Genomic DNA, 18,613 nt, shown 5'->3' on the forward strand with positions numbered 1-18,613 from the left:
TTTTTCAGATCAGCATATTGGGTTCATATGTTTTTTGTGTAAATTAAAGTCAACATAAAACAATGGAGGACTAGGAGTGCCACTTTCAAATAAGTGAAAAAATAATCAATTCTCAATGTATTAATTTAAATAAATAAATAAATGTAATATTTATTTTGTTATTTAATTTGATAAATTGATAAATAAATCACATTTAAAAATGTTTATCTAAATCGTGTGTAAAAATGGACTTACTTTTTAATTAGCCATTGTCTATTTTCCTGGAAAAAAAAAAAAATCTAAAAATCCTTAAAACAGGATTAATTAACTTAAGCAGCTCAGCATAACACATCAAGAAACAATTGTTTTCTTGTCGTTTTTTTTCCCACTAGTGTTTTAATTAGCTTATACTTTAAACAAGTGAAAATATCTGCGTGTATTGAGCAAGTCTTACCATCGAATGCAGCATCCATGTAAATATTTTCTCTCAAATCTGTCAAAATACTCCTAAAGAATATGATTGAATTCGGTGCTTTTAAATACAAAAATTTAAATATCTCCAAAGCATTTACAAATTGATTTTCTTTCCACATGATTTTTCATATCCATTTGGATGTAGTTCATACTTAGAGACTTTCCCGCCTCCTGTCAGGAAAGGGCATGACGGTAACAGTGACAAGGACACACACACACACACACACACACACACACACATTCTCTGTTCACCTGCTTTGTGCTTACAGACACATCAGGTATTTGCTTTCCAGTAAATCTCTTTAGATGGTCATATTTTTTCTCTATTAACTGAAATAGTATAAACTAAACAAATTGCTTAAGCAATAATTAAGAAGTTGAAAGCCAATAGCATATTGTTTTATGTGTTCCTTGTCTTTTAGGACTCCAGATCTGTTTCTTGTATCGGTCCGGTTTCTTCCTGTCAGGGATTGTATGCAGAAGCTCTTAATCTCCGCACACACACACACACACACACACACACACAGAGTCAGGTGAACCTTTGAGTAACAGTTTCCTGGGGCCCCGAAGACATCTGAGCCCCATGTTGGGGTGTTTATAGGCCTCGTGGATGCTCTGGACTCTGTGAGGTGGACAGTGGGGCAGTGGCGTATGACCCAGGACCCCACGGGCCCCTCAGTATGTGGCCCCTCGGTCTACCCCTGACCCCTGCTGACTCGCTCTAATCAGACCGTTACGTTTGAGAGAGTGAGTTTAACCTGGAGCCGTCTCCCTCGAGGAAGGAGTCCACACACTAATACACACACACACACACAGACTTCATTCATATGCACACATTTAAGAGTAACACACACTAATTTCACACAGAGACCTGTGGTCACACACCAGCTGGACTGAAAGACTCATTTTACCTTCACTTATCCACACCTATGTGTGTGTGTGTGTGTGTGTGTGTGTGTGTGTGTTCCTCTGATCCGGCATGAACGCTCACCTCTTTAAACGGCATTATGATTCATTATGCTGTGAATCATATTCATGTGCACATACAGACTCACACATATGTTAATCTCTCTGAACGGGGGGCTTTGAGAACATACGGCTGCATAAATATACAGGCCTGATCTGAGGATATGAAATACAGACAGCGAGAGAAGGAAAGCATATGTTCTCTCTTTTCTCTCTCTCTCTCTGTCAGTCTTGATGGATTTTGATTTCGTTTTTTTTTTCGTCCTGAAGGAAGGGGGTTTGGCCGTTCATTAGCATTTATTTCACGTGTGATTAATGCTAAACTTTCCAGACTGCTTTCAGAGGGTGTGGAAACGATCACACTGTTGAAAACAAGGGATGTTTGAATAAGAAAGACGAGGAAATCCAGCTTCTGCTGTCTGGGGAGAAAGCGCACAGCGTGGAGGGATATGAGCGATGTAAACCGCCTCCTGTCAGGAAAGGGCATGACGGTAACGGTGACAAGGACAGACTTACCTTCACACACACACACACACACACACACACACACACACACACACACACACACACACACACACACACACACACACACACACACACACACACACACACACACACACACACACACACACACACACACACACACACACACACACACACACACACACACACACATTCTCTGTTCACCTGCTTTGTGCTTACAGACACACCAGGTCTTGCTATCCAGTAAATCATCTTTAGATAGTCATATTTTTTCTCTGCAGCCTACTCTGCTCTGATTGGTCACATGGTTTAGTCTGTTGTGATTGGTCTACTCTGCTCTGATTGGTCAGATGGTCCAGTCTGTTGTGATTGGTCTACTCTGCTCTGATTGGTCAGATGGCTCAGTCTGTTGTGATTGGTCTACTCTGATCTGATTGGTCAGATGGCCCAGTCTGTTGTGATTGGTTTACTCTGCTCTGATTGGTCAGATGGTTTAGTCTGTTGTGATTGGTCTACTCTGCTCTGATTGGTCAGATGGTCCAGTCTGTTGTGATTGGTCTACTCTGCTCTGATTGGTCAGATGACCCAGTCTGTTGTGATTGGTTTACTCTGCTCTGATTGGTCAGATGGTTTAGTCTGTTGTGATTGGTCTACTCTGCTCTGATTGGTTAGATGGTCCAGTCTGTTGTGATTGGTTTACTCTGTTGTGATTGGTCTACTCTGCTCTGATTGGTCAGATGGTTTAGTCTGTGCTGTTGTGATTGGTCTACTCTGCTCTGATTGGTCAGATGACCCAGTCTGTTGTGATTGGTTTACTCTGCTCTGATTGGTCAGATGACCCAGTCTGTTGTGATTGGTTTACTCTGCTCTGATTGGTCAGATGGTTTAGTCTGTTGTGATTGGTCTACTCTGCTCTGATTGGTCAGATGGCCCAGTCTGTTGTGATTGGTCTACTTTACTCTGCTCTGATTGGTCAGATGACCCAGTCTGTTGTGATTGGTCTACTCTGCTCTGATTGGTCAGATGGTCCAGTCTGTTGTGATTGGTCTACTCTGCTCTGATTGGTCAGATGGCTCAGTCTGTTGTGATTGGTCTACTCTGATCTGATTGGTCAGATGGCCCAGTCTGTTGTGATTGGTTTACTCTGCTCTGATTGGTCAGATGGTTTAGTCTGTTGTGATTGGTCTACTCTGCTCTGATTGGTCAGATGGTCCAGTCTGTTGTGATTGGTCTACTCTGCTCTGATTGGTCAGATGACCCAGTCTGTTGTGATTGGTTTACTCTGCTCTGATTGGTCAGATGGTTTAGTCTGTTGTGATTGGTCTACTCTGCTCTGATTGGTTAGATGGTCCAGTCTGTTGTGATTGGTTTACTCTGTTGTGATTGGTCTACTCTGCTCTGATTGGTCAGATGGTTTAGTCTGTGCTGTTGTGATTGGTCTACTCTGCTCTGATTGGTCAGATGACCCAGTCTGTTGTGATTGGTTTACTCTGCTCTGATTGGTCAGATGACCCAGTCTGTTGTGATTGGTTTACTCTGCTCTGATTGGTCAGATGGTTTAGTCTGTTGTGATTGGTCTACTCTGCTCTGATTGGTCAGATGGCCCAGTCTGTTGTGATTGGTCTACTTTACTCTGCTCTGATTGGTCAGATGACCCAGTCTGTTGTGATTGGTCTACTCTGCTCTGATTGGTCAGATGGCCCAGTCTGTTGTGATTGGTCTACTTTACTCTGCTCTGATTGGTCAGATGACCCAGTCTGTTGTGATTGGTTTACTCTGCTCTGATTGGTCAGATGACCCAGTCTGCTGTGATTGGTCTATCTCTGCTCTGATTGGCCAGGTGGCCCAGTCTGTTGTGATTGGTTTACTCTGCTCTGATTGGTCAGATGGTCCAGTCTGTTGTGATTGATCTACTCTGCTCTGATTGGTCAGATGGTCCAGTCTGTTGTGATTGGTTTACTCTGCTCTGATTGTTCAGATGCTCCAGTCTGTTGTGATTGGTTTACTCTGCTCTGATTGTTCAGATGGTCCAGTCTGTTGTGATTGGTTTACTCTGCTCTGATTGTTCAGATGGTCCAGTCTGTTGTGATTGGTTTACTCTGCTCTGATTGTTCAGATGCTCCAGTCTGTTGTGATTGGTTTACTCTGCTCTGATTGTTCAGATGCTCCAGTCTGTTGTGATTGGTCTACTCTGCTCTGATTGTTCAGATGGTCCAGTCTGTTGTGATTGGTTTACTCTGCTCTGATTGTTCAGATGGTCCAGTCTGTTGTGATTGGTTTACTCTGCTCTGATTGTTCAGATGGTCCAGTCTGTTGTGATTGGTCCACCGCTCACAGCGTGTGTCAGAAACGACACGCTCATTACCGTTTCTGAATCTTCAATTCTGGATCTTCCTCAGCTCTTGATACACAGTGATACGAACAAACTTTTTTTACCTCGTAATTTTTTCACCAAAATGTCAAAACTCATCCTTCCAGTGAAAGGTCTGTTCAACAGCCAGTGAATAGAACCAAGTTCCTGCCCTACATTTTTTTATTTAATTTTTTTGATTATCCGATAATTTTGATAAATTTCCCTCAGATGTACGTCACAAAACGGAAAATAAGATTTGATACTGTAATTGATATGCTATTGTAGTCTTTGTTATTATTTTGAATTAATTTAAAAGTTTTAATTTAAGTTTACTTATTTTTGTAGCCTACTTCAACTTAAATTAACAAAAATTTTAAATGTTGCATAAGTTTTTTCTGTTTTGCTTTTTTTTAATGGTTTTAGTTTTAGTTAACCATCATAACCCTGTTTGTGACTGCATTATTATCTGAACATGAGTTTGAAATAATATCTTATGTGGTTTTGGGTCTGAGGTAAATTTATTTAGTTTTGAGGATGTTTAGGTGTTTTTAGTGCAAAAAGAAAAAAAAAACGTTATATATATATATATAAATTTTTTTTGCTGCAAACTTCCTGTCTTTCATTTGCATCTTTTTCCAGTTTACCCCTCTTAAATAATATAATATGCGGTTTTGCGTCTAAGGTAAAAAACCCCTCTTTTTTTGTGTTTTTAGTGCAAAACGTAAACAATTTTTTTTTTTTTTTTGCTGTACACTTCCTGTCTTCCATTTGCATCTTTTTCCAGTTTTCCCCTCCATCAAGCCTCTTTTTCCTTAATGTTAACTTAATTTTGGATCCTTTTCTTTTGTTTCCCTCTGTAATTCTCCTGGCTTTCTCTCTCCCGCCAGGAGCGTCCATATGGAAGCCATTACTCCCGCTGTTCCTCACCACAAACATTCCAGCAGTGCCTCCAGCTCTCTCTTTCTTCACAGCAGCTTCTCGCTCCCTCTCTCCTTCCTCTCCTCCCCTTTCACCTGTTTTCGTTGTCCTCATTTCCATCAGTTTCAGAGTTTGTCTGCGGAGGTCATGTGATAATTGGCCACATGTGAACTGCTCATTGTCAACATCACAGCATATTTACATACTGGCCTTTAGCTGTCGTTAAATATCTGTAAACAATCGCGTATCGTTTTACAGCACGTAATGTCTGTGGATGTCAGATGATAATCGGCGTAATATGACCTCATTTTTAGTCTCTGCGTGTGCTTTTGTAATCTTTTTTAATGTTGTGTGTGGTGTTTGCACAGAGTTCATTTGAATGGAAAGGAAAATGGTTAAATATTTGTGTGTTCTGACGGGACCGTCGCTGCAATGAGACGGTTGATCTAAACAAACATCCTCCTCGGCACAAAGGCTCTGTTTTGGTCAGGAATGTTTAGGCAAACGTGGACTCCCGAAAGCCTGAGTCTCGGGAGCAGATTCACTGGCGCTCACTGTTTAATTCATCAGAAAATGCAGGTGAAGACGGGTAAATAAAACAGCTGCATTTCATTGCATGTCATTTTAGGCTTGTTCTATCCATCCATCCATCCATCTATCTATCCATCCATCTAACTATCATTCTATCTATCGTTCTATCTATCCATCCATCCATCTATCCTTCTATCTATCGTTCTATCTATCCATCCATCTATAGTTCTATCATTCTATCTATCCATCCATCCATCCATCTATCCTTCTATCATTCTATCCATCCATCCATCCATCCATCCATCCATCCATCCATCCATCCATCATTCTATATCGTTCTATCCATCCATCCATCTATAGTTCTATCATTCTGTCTATCCATCCATCCATCATTCTATCGTTCTATCTATCGTTCTATCCATCCATCATTCTATCTATCGTTCTATCCATCCATCCATCTATCATTCTATCTATCGTCGTTCTATCTATCCATCCATCCATCTATAATAATTCTATCGTTCTATCATCCATCCATCCATCCATCCATCCATCCATATATCGTTTTATAATTCAAACATTCTATCTATCCATCCATCTATCATTCTATCGATCTATCTATCGTTCTATCATCTTTCTATCCATCCATCAATCCATCCAACGTTCTATCTATCGTTCTATCATTCTATCTATCATTCTATCTATCCATCCATCTAACATTCTATCCATCCATCCATCTATCATTCTATCTATTGTTCTATCATTCTATCTATCGTTCTATCTATCATTCTATCATCCGTCCATCCATCTATAATAATTCTATCGTTCTATCGTTCTATCATCCATCCATCCATCCATATATCGTTCTATAATTCAAACATTCTATCTATCCATCCATCTATCATTCTATCGATCTATCTATCATTCTATCATCTGTCTATCCATCCATCAATCCATCTAACGTTCTATCTATCGTTCTATCATTCTATCTATCGTTCTATCTATCCATCCATCTAATATTCTATCCATCCATCCATCTATCATTCTATCTATTGTTCTATCATTCTATCTATCGTTCTATCTATCCATCCATCCATCTATCATTCTATCTATTGTTCTATCATTCTACATATCTATCCATCTATAATTCTATCATTCTATCTATTGTTCTATCCATCCATCCATCTATTGTTCTATCCATCCATCCATCTATCATTCTATCTATTGTTCTATCATTCTATCTATCGTTCTATCTATCCATCCATCCATCTATCATTCTATCTATTGTTCTATCATTCTACATATCTATCCATCTATAATTCTATCATTCTATCTATTGTTCTATCCATCCATCCATCTATTGTTCTATCTATCCATCCATCTATTGTTCTATCCATCCATTTATAATTCTACCATTCTATCTAGTGTTCTATCTATCCATCATCTATCATTCTATCGATCTATCTATCGTTCTATCATCCATCTATCCATCCATCAATATATCATTCTATCCATCCATCTATCATTCTATAGTTCTATCAACCATCTATCCATCCATCTATCCATCGTTCTATCTATCCATCAATCCATCGTTCTATCTATCCATCCATCCATCCATCCATCCATCCATCCATTGTTCTATCTATCTATCCATCCATCCATCCATTGTTCTATCTATCTATCCATCCATCCATCCATTGTTCTGTTCTATCTATCAGTCCTTTTATAATCGTATCCATCTGTCTGTATAGCTATCAGTCAAGTTTTAAAGTTCATAATACATTGCTATTTTTAATAGCTATATTCTGTCTCTCTCTCTGCGTGTGTTTTGCTGGTCTCCTGGCGGTGTGATAGGAGCTCATATGTCTGGCTGGTAGGTGTTGTTTAGTCTGCTCACTGGAGACCCAGGACAGGCTTTAATCGGGCCCTGGAAGCCATGAAGAGAAAAGAGAGAAAGCGAGATGTGCGATTTCCTGTTCCTCTGAGAGGTCTGATATCTGCGGCCCACCGCTGGTCTGCCGGACCCCAGCCGTGACTCCCGCTCCTCCATGCCAACGCTCCTGATGAGATCAATGCACGCTCGGAGCTGAATCAGCTTAGTGTGGTGCAATACAAGCTGAAAATCAAGTGGAAATTGCAGAAGTCAAAAGTCATTCTCACGGCATATCAAAGTGATTGGAAGTGAGGGATTTCAGCTGGTGTTCGCTCGAAAGCTTATCATCACATGCAATCACCAACTTAGATCTAATTCTCAAATCTGGAAAGCTTTTTTTGGCTGGTGGGAAAGAAGTTATTGAGCCTTCATGAGAACATCTTCAAATCTTTAATAACCATAAGCATTAAACCTCAGCACTAACTGTTTGTTCAGTGTTGGTGAGGAGAGAGCAATTCATTTAATATATATATATATATTTTTATTTAAGTTTTAATTTAATAAAACATGCAATGCAAAACATCGTGCAACAGACCAGAATGAGTCCTCAGATTATGCCTTGCTTATTGATTGATTGATTTTTAAGATTTTCGCATAGTGTATGAAAAAACAAGCAAAAACATTTCATTATGCTACAAACATGAATGAGAGCTCATGCTGTTTTTATGTATGTATGTATGTATGTATTCATTTTATTACTTTTTTAAGCTTTTCGCTTGGTGGACGAGCAAATCCCATAATCCCATAGACTCATAGACTTTTAATGGGATGTCATTGAGCGTTGGCCTCTTTTGACTGCATAGCAACGTTATAAAAACCACCCAAAACACTGAAGCAACTGCATAGCAACACTTTGGCAACCGCCACTCATTTTCTTTAAAAAATCGAGTTTCTTTTATCACTGATTTTACTTGCGATATGCGTTATTAATGTAGACACAGTGCATATTCACGCCAAATCTGGGGGTGATGTCCTAATCTAGGGTGTGTTGAAACCTCTGCATTTATCATGAAAAAGATTCTCCAACATCTCTGACATTCCATTATCACACACACACACACACACACACACACACACAAAGGTCCACCTCTCTGCACCTGTGCCCCGAGCTTGTTTTTGGACACAGCTCGAGTTTCTCGAGAGGAATCTTTGTAATGCAAGACTGAGGAACAAGAGGACGGTGGAGGGCTTTATGGACGAGGGAAGGTGGGTTTGGGTGGGGGGTGCGGGGTTTGAGGGTCAGTGCTGTCGGGGGCGGGACGGGGTGAAACTAACACTCGGATCTTTTCAAGAGCTGTCAGGGTCAGGGAAGGGCGTCGGCGAGTTTGACAAAATGATGTTTCTGCCCTCATAAACGAGGCCGGCGCACACACACTCCTGTCACCTCTGCCCCCCTCCATCCCCCCACTCCTTGTTTCAATGTGTGACCATGAATGCCACCTTTGTTCCAGAGCAGGAGAGAAAGGGAGAGAAACCCAGGGTGGGTGGGAGAGAAAGAGAGCGAGAGAGAGAGAGAGAGCAAAACAGGAATGATGAGTGTTTGGGATGAGAAGGAATGGTTGGAGGAGTGTATTATCATGTTTATATTTAGAGTAAACAGAGATGTCGGTATAATTTCACTTTAATCTGCGCTTTGAAGGCCTGCCCGTGTGTGCGGTTAGCTTTTGTCGAGCTTTGCGAGCACAAACACGCACACAAAAGACTTTCAGTTGTGTACAAGACTGGTGTTTTCATCCCAGCTTCAATTCCACAGTCTCAAACTTGACTTTTGTGGCTACATTTTTAAACATGCTCCCTTTTCCTTCAAGTTTTTTTTCCCTTTCTTCAAGCTTGACACACGGGTCAGAAATTCTTTGGCGAGGTTCTGCAAACGTTCTCTAATTATCTGCCGAGTGCTTGCTTAACCCTGAGTTTGCTCATTAGACATCGCCGGCTGACAGTTGTTCAATCACGAAGGCTAATGCGGTCCAGTGCTGAAACATATGTAATTACACAGGCTGTGTGACTGGGTCTGGCGCACACACACACACACACACACACACACACACACACTTTTAAAAGGAGCGTTGATGGATCACGGTTTTTGCGTTGGACTCTTTATTTCAGTTTATTTTTATTTTATTTTTTTACGAATAATGCTTCCACTATAATAAAAAAAGCTGTCTATATGTAACTATTCTGGAACAATACCGCTAAGCTATGCAAACAAATACATGAATGCTTTTCAATGCATTTCAAAACGTATGGCTACTTATTATTATTCAGGTAGCTTAAAAATCGAAGACTTGAAAGTCTGCATCAAATTGAAATTCACAGTTTTTTTAATGCTTCTTATTGATCCAATTGTGAACAATTCATCCGTGCATATATTTCTCCGTTGAAATCTATGGGGTCACTGTGTCCATTTCTTTTACTGTCTATGCCTACTACATTACATCTGTTGCGCGTCTTTCTGCGCGTCGTTTGTGCGTCATTGGAATGGAATGAATGAATGTGTGTGTGCATCAGGACATTCACACACAGAGCGTTCCCTTTAGTCTAATCGCGCATAGATGCAAAAAAAGCATTTGCAGTTCATATAATGAACGATAGTTACAATACATGGATGATGCTGTGTTAATTTACGTTAAACCTTTTTTGCACTTCCTGATTTCCCTACTTGAGAATCCTTGTCCAATGAATGGACGACCTTAGCACACGTGTGGTTTTGTTTACAAATTTTGGTTCACTTGCAAAAAGAGCAGTGTGAAAGCGAACCGTACCAAAAAATTTTTTTATTTGGTCCAGACCAAAGCAAGCGAACTATCGGACTTTCCTGGTGTGAATACACCCTGAGACTCATCTTTTCAGCGTCTCGGTCCGCTTGTTTGGCGGCACCAGGGTTCAGATATCAGCGTTCACACTTATTCAAATGAACCGCACTAACAGAGCAATCGCACCAGGTTCGTTCTAATCCAACCAAACGTGACAAGTGTGAACACACCCTAAGACAATTCGCTTTGATCTGTCTCAATAGCACTTTTTTACAGTGTGTACTTGTGTGTTTGCTAGCAGTGAGTGTGAGTTTGACTAAACGCTGTTCTGTCACGCTGACACTGAGGGCGTAAGAGAGAGAGAGAAGGTGTGAATGTGGTGATAAAGGACAGTATTCTTCTAGTTGTGTGTCGGGTCTCAGCAGAGAGTTCAGTGGTTAAAGCAGACCAGCGTGACCATGTCAACAGACTCCTTCTCTCCTGTACCTCTGCTTGCTTGCTTTCTTCTCTCTGGGTCCACCTGTTTTTCCCCTTCGTCATTGTTCGTCTCTGTTTACTCTGTCTCGGTTTCGTAAGATGTTTTATCTTTCATTCAACCCTTTCATTCTCTCCTCTGATCCGCAACACCTCTCTCTGTCTGTCTCTGCTCTGTCTATTCTTCCAATCAAGTCTACTGTGACGGTGTCTACGATAAACTGACAAATATCTACCTATGCAAAAAACTTTCTTTTGCATCTGGAGGATGTTTTGGTACTTTTGTTCATTGTTTTTTCCGATGTGTGTATGTATTGTGTACCTGAAAAAACGAACAAAAAAAAACTCAGCAACGGTATGTCTGTGTTTTGTTTTGGGTTGAAGGACGTGAAAGAAATCAACTTAAACTCAATCGACAGCATTTGTGTTACCGGAAAAACATTTTATCTGTGAAATTTGAAATTGCAGCTGCACTTACAATGAACATTAAAATACACCGCTTTGAAAGTATAACCACAAGACATTTATACGTGGACTGACAGGACAACTATCATATTTCTCTCGCTCTCTATTTTTACTGTTTGACAAAACCAGGAAGCTTTTTAGCGCTAATGCAACCTAATGAAGTGGAGAGGCGGCACATTATGTGTGCAACTGCTGTGTGTTTTAACATTATAGTTTTGCTGTAGAGAATCATTAGAAATGTAGTTTGATTTGACAAGTGTCTCCTCATAAACAAGCTGAATGGATTTAGCACATAAAATGTGTAGAAATGCATACATTTTGCTGCCAACAATTGATGAAAATGATTGTGATCAATTGCAATTTGCTTCCATCGCGAATCTTTAAAAACGACACGCCATGACCGCTCTAAAAGCCTGAGCTTTAAAGAAAGCCTGAGTTTCCCACTAGTAATTGATGTTTATGTCAACTAGTAAATATGATCATTCTGACTTGAATTAAATGCACCGTAAAGGGCCGTTTAAAAACAAACTGAAAGGAAACGCACACAAATGACATTGCTAATGCATAACCAGGAGTTCATCTGCATAGACATTTAGGCAACGTTTTACTGAATAATTAATGTAAATGAATACAACCCTCAAATTTCTGTTTTCAAAACCCTCTGGATCACTGGCCCGGCTTACTTTCCTTGTTAGTACAGTTCAAAAGTTTGGGGTCAGTAAGATTTTAACTTTATTTTTTTAAAGAAATGAATACTTATATTCAGTAAAGCTGCATTGAATTGATTAGAAATGACTGTTATAATGTTCGGAAATGGTCAAGTCAAGTCAAAATCACGTTTTCCACACAAATATGAAACGGCTCAACTGTTTTCAACATTGATAATAACAAGAAATGTTGATTTCTGAAGGATCACGTGACACTGAAGACTGGAGCAATGATGCTGAAAATACAGCTTTGATCACAGGAATACATTACATATTAAAATGTATTCAAATAGAAAACAGTTATTTTAAATAGTAATAATATTTTACAATTGAACTGTATTTTTGATCAAATAAATGAAGCCTGGCCGAGCATTTCAGAAACATTAACAAAATCTTATACAAAACTCAAAGTTTTGACCTTTTGTGTAATGTGTTTCTGTCGATCCAAGTTAAGAGAAAAGAACAAACAGACAAAGCCTACTATTTTCTGTGCCACAAATACTGAAGTTGTGTTGAACCCAAGAACATTCCTTTAAAGTCACGTGTGTGTGTGTGTGTGTGTGTGTGTGTGTAGCTATCGGTCAGTCTAATTGTAGTACGTGAAGTGTGTGTTGAGTGTCTGCTCTCTCCACTGTAAGAGCTACTGATAACCTTCCTAACCTGTGTGACAAGGACAGGAAACTCTTCTCCCGTAGGAATGCCACACACACACACACACACACACACACACAAAAGCCTTTTTTCATGATTTCACACACTCTTCTTTTGTTTCCTAAAAGAAAGAGTGACTAGCTTTAATAAACATGCCCTGGGTTAGCATGCTATGGTAATGTATGGTGATTTGTAAGTGGATCCACCCGTCATTACGTAAAAGTATCCTCGCATTTCTTTTCACATGTAAACATGAAGCCCATAAAAAAAAAAAAAGTCCAACTGCCCTAATTTGTTTACATGTAAATAGCCGTTGGTGTGGCTGACTGTGCAGAGATGATGATAAAATGGTAATTAGCGTCTGCGAGTCGTTTTGTCCTCATAGAAGGAATTCAAAGGAAACTCCCTGAGATTCTGCAACGGCCAAATTCTCCTGGAAATGGGAAGCTTTAGACGAGTCCTTTGATCTGACACGGTTTCCTTTGGAAACAAGCGTCTCGGGGTGGGATTTGGATTCAGACTAGCCAGTTCATTCTCATTAGAGTCACTTGTTGAAGATACAAGAATTGAATATCACACTTCTGGAAATTGAGTCTTGGAAAGCCTGGAAGCCTCACAGCGCCTTCAGATGATTTACACAGCGGAAGAGAGCATTAGGGCTTTGAATAAACAGGAAGAGAGACGAGCAGGGTATATGAAGAGGATGGGTTTGTACTTGTAGAGAAGGTGATTTATCGGATAAAGAAGCGGAGAGAAGGTGTAGTGTGGTTATATCCACACCTGCTCCAGTAAACGCCAGCAAACCCTCAGACACATCCATGAGGAGCGTGTGGTTCTGCCAGAGCATGTCCTGGAGCGAGAGCTCGTAGCGGCAGGCATTCGTACACTGTGATGCATCCGTGCCTCCTTTGCTCATCCTCCTTATAATGGACGGATTTCTGCCACAAACAAAGACAAAAAAATCAACATTATTTTTGTATCATGTTTTAAACACTCAGTTTTAGCTGATTAGTCAATGTGACGTGCGTTTGCAAGCCGTTTTATTTCTGTAATGTGATATATTTATTAGGGGTGTAACAGTACATGTCCCGAACCGTCACGGCCATCTATGCGCCAACCCAAAACAAGAGTTCGGATGGCACACAGGAGCTGGCTAATAGCCTATATGCTATGAGTTTCCATTCACTTTACACAAACTTCACAGAAAGGAAACCGGGCAGAAAGCGGCATCTTGTTTGTTTTCTTTATTTTACAAAAGCACAATGTTTTTTTGTACACAATTGTGAGTGTACACAGTTTTGAATGATATCTTACTCTGGCATTTAAAAAATGCATATAATATATTTAAATGGTAACATTTTACTATAGGGTTTCATTAGTTAACATGAACTAACAATGAAAAATACTTCTAAATTAGTCGTATTTGACGGTAATTTCAACATTTACTGATACCGTATCAAAATCCAAAGTTGCATCTGTTCATATTATTTAATAGACCTGAGCTAACATGAACTAACAGTTGTTTTTTATTAACTAACATTAACAAAGATTGATAAATACTGTAACAAATGTATTAGTCAATGCATTAACTACACCTTACTGTATACATTTTTATATAATTCAATTATTTTGTTTATTTATATGATTTACAGAAGTGTCTTTTATTAACATTTTGCTAAAAATAATGAAATGTTTCTTAAAAAAAAATGTTTCTTATATTTTACATCACACCATCTTTGAATTGTTGTTTTTGACTATTTGGATGGTATTTATTTTTTAAATTTGTATTATTATAATTAATTAGTGTAACACTTTATTTAAGGTGAGGTAGATACACGTTACTACATGTACTTACGATAGTAATTTATGCATAACTACAAGCAACTAACCCTAAACAAACCCCAACCCAATCTCTATAGCAAGTGCATGTGGTTAATAAATATTACTTAGTACTTATAGGATTAAGTACAATGTAACTAAGCCACCTTTAAATACAGTATAACCTTAATTATTCATTATTTATTTGTGTTTAGCCATGCCACATTTTGGTAACACTTTATTTTAATGTGACCTTACATGCATTTACGATAGTAATAACTAGAAATTATGCACACTTACAATCAACCAGCCCTAAATCCTACCCTAACCCTATAGTAAGTACATGTAGTTAATTAATATTACTTAAATGTATAATTACACCGTAACAGGGACATTCAATTAAAGTGTAACCCATATTTTAAGGATATGCATCTAATGACATGCCATTAAGTTCTGTCTCTTTCCCTCTCTGTCCTCCTGCAGGTTCAGTGATGATAAGGGTTATGTCCTGTACCCTCAGATCGGGGATCGTCTGGACCTCATTTGCCCCGGGTCTGAGCCGCCCGGCCCCCGCGCCCCTGCCGATTACGAGTTCTATAAACTGTACCTGGTGTCGTCCCGGGACCAGGCGGACAGGTGTGAAGTGACCGGAGCCCCAAACCTGCTCCTCACCTGCGACAAGCCCAGCAGTGACATGCGTTTCACCATCAAGTTTCAGGAGTACTCCCCCAACCTGTGGGGCCACGAATTCAAAACCAATCAGGACTACTTCATCATCGGTGAGTGAGCGCATGTTAGTGGTTTGACATGAAAAACCAGCGACTTTTAGTTGTAGAAAAGATCCTTAGTTTGGAATAGGCTTGCACTTCATGGGCTCTATTTTAACAACCTGAAAGGCAAGTGTCAAACGCGAAACGCAAGTAACTTTGTGGGCGGATCTCGGGCGCAAATCTAAAATGTGCTGGTCTGAAGCATAGATATCCATAATAAAGGCTAGATGTCTCATCTGCGCTGCTGGCCAATGGAGGTCGACGTCCGCACCTGGCGGCCATCTTGCCACAGGCCGCTCGCTCACTCGTAACATTGTGTTTTAATGGTGCATGTACTTTTTAAATAACCATAACTTGCTCAATTTTCTACCGATTTTCAAACGGTTTGGTTTGTTATAAACGTCAGAGATGTAGTTATGACACTGCATACTTATGAATAATAAGTGTATCAATAAATAAATAATCATTCAGAATTATAGCCACGTTAATAACGTTTGTAAGAAACCAAACCGTTTGTAAATCCGTCAAGATTTCAACGAGATAAGAGTATTTGTGTTCGTGCTGATCACTCATCTTACATCAGGCACCACAGAGCCTTGCCTGTGACAAGATGGCCGCCGGTGATGACGATAGAGACTCCGCCGTAAGACATCTAGCCTTTATTATGGATATCTATGGTCTAAAGTAGCTGCATTACTCATAGGTGTGGTTTGGGCGTAACGTGCAATTAACCAATCAGAGCGTCATCTCTCATTCCCTTTAAAAGCAGGCACTTGTTCCATGGCGGATTGCTATTATGATGGCGGATTTGCCAGGAGCGGTTCACAGCCGAGGAGACCGACGTTCTCGTCAGGGGCGTTAAAGACGGAGAAGTGACATTGTATGGGGACAGGAGAAACCCACCCAAATTAGCTTCAGTTAAACAGGCGTATAATAATTTGGGTAAATGTGAAAGCTAGATTTATGCCTATTTTTTCACATCTTCATGGACACCACAATGATTTCCCTCGTGTGGTAATATTCATGCGCCCTTAAAGGATTGGTTCACTTTTAAAAAAACTTTTGCTGATAATTTACTCACCCCCATGTCATCCAAGATGTCCATGTCTTTCTTTCTTCAGACGAAAAGAAAATTAAGGTTTTTGATGAAAACATTCCTGGATTTTTCTCCATATAATGGACTTCAATGGGGTCCAAACGGTTTAAGGTCCAAATGACAGTTTCAGTGCCGCTTATCTAGCGAAACGATCGGTCATTTCAAAAATAAATAAAAAAGTTTACGTTTTATAAGCACAAATGCTCGCCTTGCTCTGTTCTGTGTATGCGCGTTCGTGACGTCACGTAATACGCACTTACGTTGAAAAGGTCTCACAGAACAGAGTCATCGCAGAACAGGGCGAGCATTTGTGCTTATAAAACTTAAACTTTTTTATTTATTTTTGAAATGACCGATCGTTTCGCTAGATAAGACCCTTATTCATCGTCTGGTGTCGTTTAAACCCCTTTGAAGCTGCACTGAAACTGTCATTTGGACCTTGAACCGTTTGGACCCCATTGAAGTCCATTATATGGAGAAAAATCCTGGAATGTTTTCATCAAAAACCTTAAAGGGATAGTTCACCCAAAAATAAAAATTCTGTCAGTAATTACTCGCCCTACTCGCCCCAATCTTAAGTTTATCAAGCGACGAGAACACTTTTTGTGCGCAAAAAACAAACAAAAATAACAACTTTATTCAACTATTCATTTCCTTCTCTGTACGGCCGTGAGATTTCACGTAGTGAAACTACGCAAAGCTTCTAGGTTGTACGCCACGCATCACACACATGACCAGCGTCGGCCAATAGTGAGCCTGCGTGTGACGTACAACACAGAAGCGCTGCGCTGTTACACTACGTAAAATCTCACGGCCCACAGAGAAGGAAATGAATAGTTGAATAAAGTCGTTATTTTTGTTCGTTTTTTGCGCACAAAAAGTATTCTCGTCGCTTGATAAACTTGAGATTGAGCCACTGTAGTCACTCGGACTATTTTAACGATGTCTTTCAAAACTTTTGGGCCGGCCAGTTTCGATCCCTTAAGAAGCCTATGGAGGAGTGATCCAGCTCTCAGATTTAATCAAAAATATCTTAATTTGTGTTCCGAAGATGAACGAAAGTCTTACGGGGTTGGAACAACATGAGGGAGAGTAATTACTGACAGCATTTTAATTTTTGGGTGAACTAACCCTTTAATTTCTTTTCGACTGAAGAAAGAAAGACATGGACATCTTGGATGACATGGGGGTGAGTAAATTATCAGCAAAAGTTTTTTTAAAGTGAACTAATCCTTTAAAATAACGTCTGAATAACGCGGAATTGTTTCCTGAAACTGCAAAATAGCGCCAGGGAACGTTTGCGCCGGAACACGCCTCCTCTTCCCGCTGAACCGCCCCGGGAGCGCAAGTTCATTCCCTAATTTACCGACGTGTGTCTGTGGAGGGAAAAGTCCGCCGAGCGTCGGGTGCAAAATAGGAATGATACATGCGTCGTGTACAAAGTCAATTGCGCTGGGTGCAAGATAGGGCCCAAAGTGTTTTCAGCATCCGCCCTTGTTTATTGTTTTAATCAGTGTTAGAATAGATGGCATGATGGCATTTCATCACTGCGTTTATTTTGGTTTGTTTTTAGTTCAGGCCTAGTGGGTTTTCAATGAACTCACAATCTTCTGCTGGGATTCGGCTGATTGTGACTTTATCGATGGAAGCATCTCGCGTCGGGTCGTGTTACTGGGGGTTGTTTTTAAAACAGTGCACAGTAGCGCTGAGGGAATGAGGCCGAGCAATCGGAAGCCCGGCGATATCAACATTTCAGAAAGCAGATTTGACACAGGAAAGTGATGCCCCAACGCGCTCAGACCCAAAACACGCAATGGCCATGTTTTTTAAAATCTATTCTTCCCACAGTCATGGAAACCCTGTAAATGGAAGGGAATTTTAAAGCTATTTTCCAGTCTGGCAAAGTCATGGCAAGTCACCTGTATTTATATAGCGCTTTATACAATACAGATTCTTTCAAAGCATCTTTACAGTGATAACAGGAAAATTATGCATTTCGTTCAGCTGAAGTCAGTTCAGTGTTGATTCAGTTCCATTGTAAAGATCATCAATTATTCAATTAGTTCATTTCATCTATAAAGCATGGGAGTGTGATTCAAAAAGTTATGGAAAAGTCATAGAACTTTAGTTTGGTGTTCCCAAATCCCCGATTGTAACACTCAAATCTCAGGAGTTTTTGACACATTTGTACACTGAAAACTGCATTTGCAACCAATTTTGGTTCTATAACCTCATATCACTCCAA

The 18,613-nt window shown here is 40.0% G+C and overlaps 1 protein-coding gene and 1 long non-coding RNA gene across 2 annotated transcripts in view; one reads left to right on the forward strand and one right to left on the reverse strand.

Annotated features, from left to right (window-relative positions):
- efnb3b (ephrin-B3b) overlaps positions 1 to 18,613 on the forward strand; it is a 107,093-nt gene that overhangs the window by 36,383 nt on the left and 52,097 nt on the right. The window contains exon 2 of the mRNA XM_056244105.1: positions 14,986 to 15,281. Coding sequence (XP_056100080.1) covers positions 14,986 to 15,281 — 296 coding nt within the window. The remainder of the gene's footprint in view (positions 1 to 14,985; positions 15,282 to 18,613) is intronic.
- Positions 2,232 to 3,643, reverse strand: LOC130078559 (uncharacterized). The gene is made up of 3 exons (XR_008805942.1): positions 3,530 to 3,643; positions 2,857 to 2,975; positions 2,232 to 2,302 (listed from the first exon to the last, which is right to left on the reverse strand). It is a non-coding gene; the product is annotated as an uncharacterized LOC130078559 (long non-coding RNA).

Source organism: Rhinichthys klamathensis, unplaced genomic scaffold (genome assembly GCF_029890125.1).
Source record: "Rhinichthys klamathensis goyatoka isolate OS25496 unplaced genomic scaffold, OSU_Roscu_1.1 h1tg000909l_1, whole genome shotgun sequence".
Taxonomy (NCBI): Eukaryota; Metazoa; Chordata; class Actinopteri; order Cypriniformes; family Leuciscidae; genus Rhinichthys; species Rhinichthys klamathensis.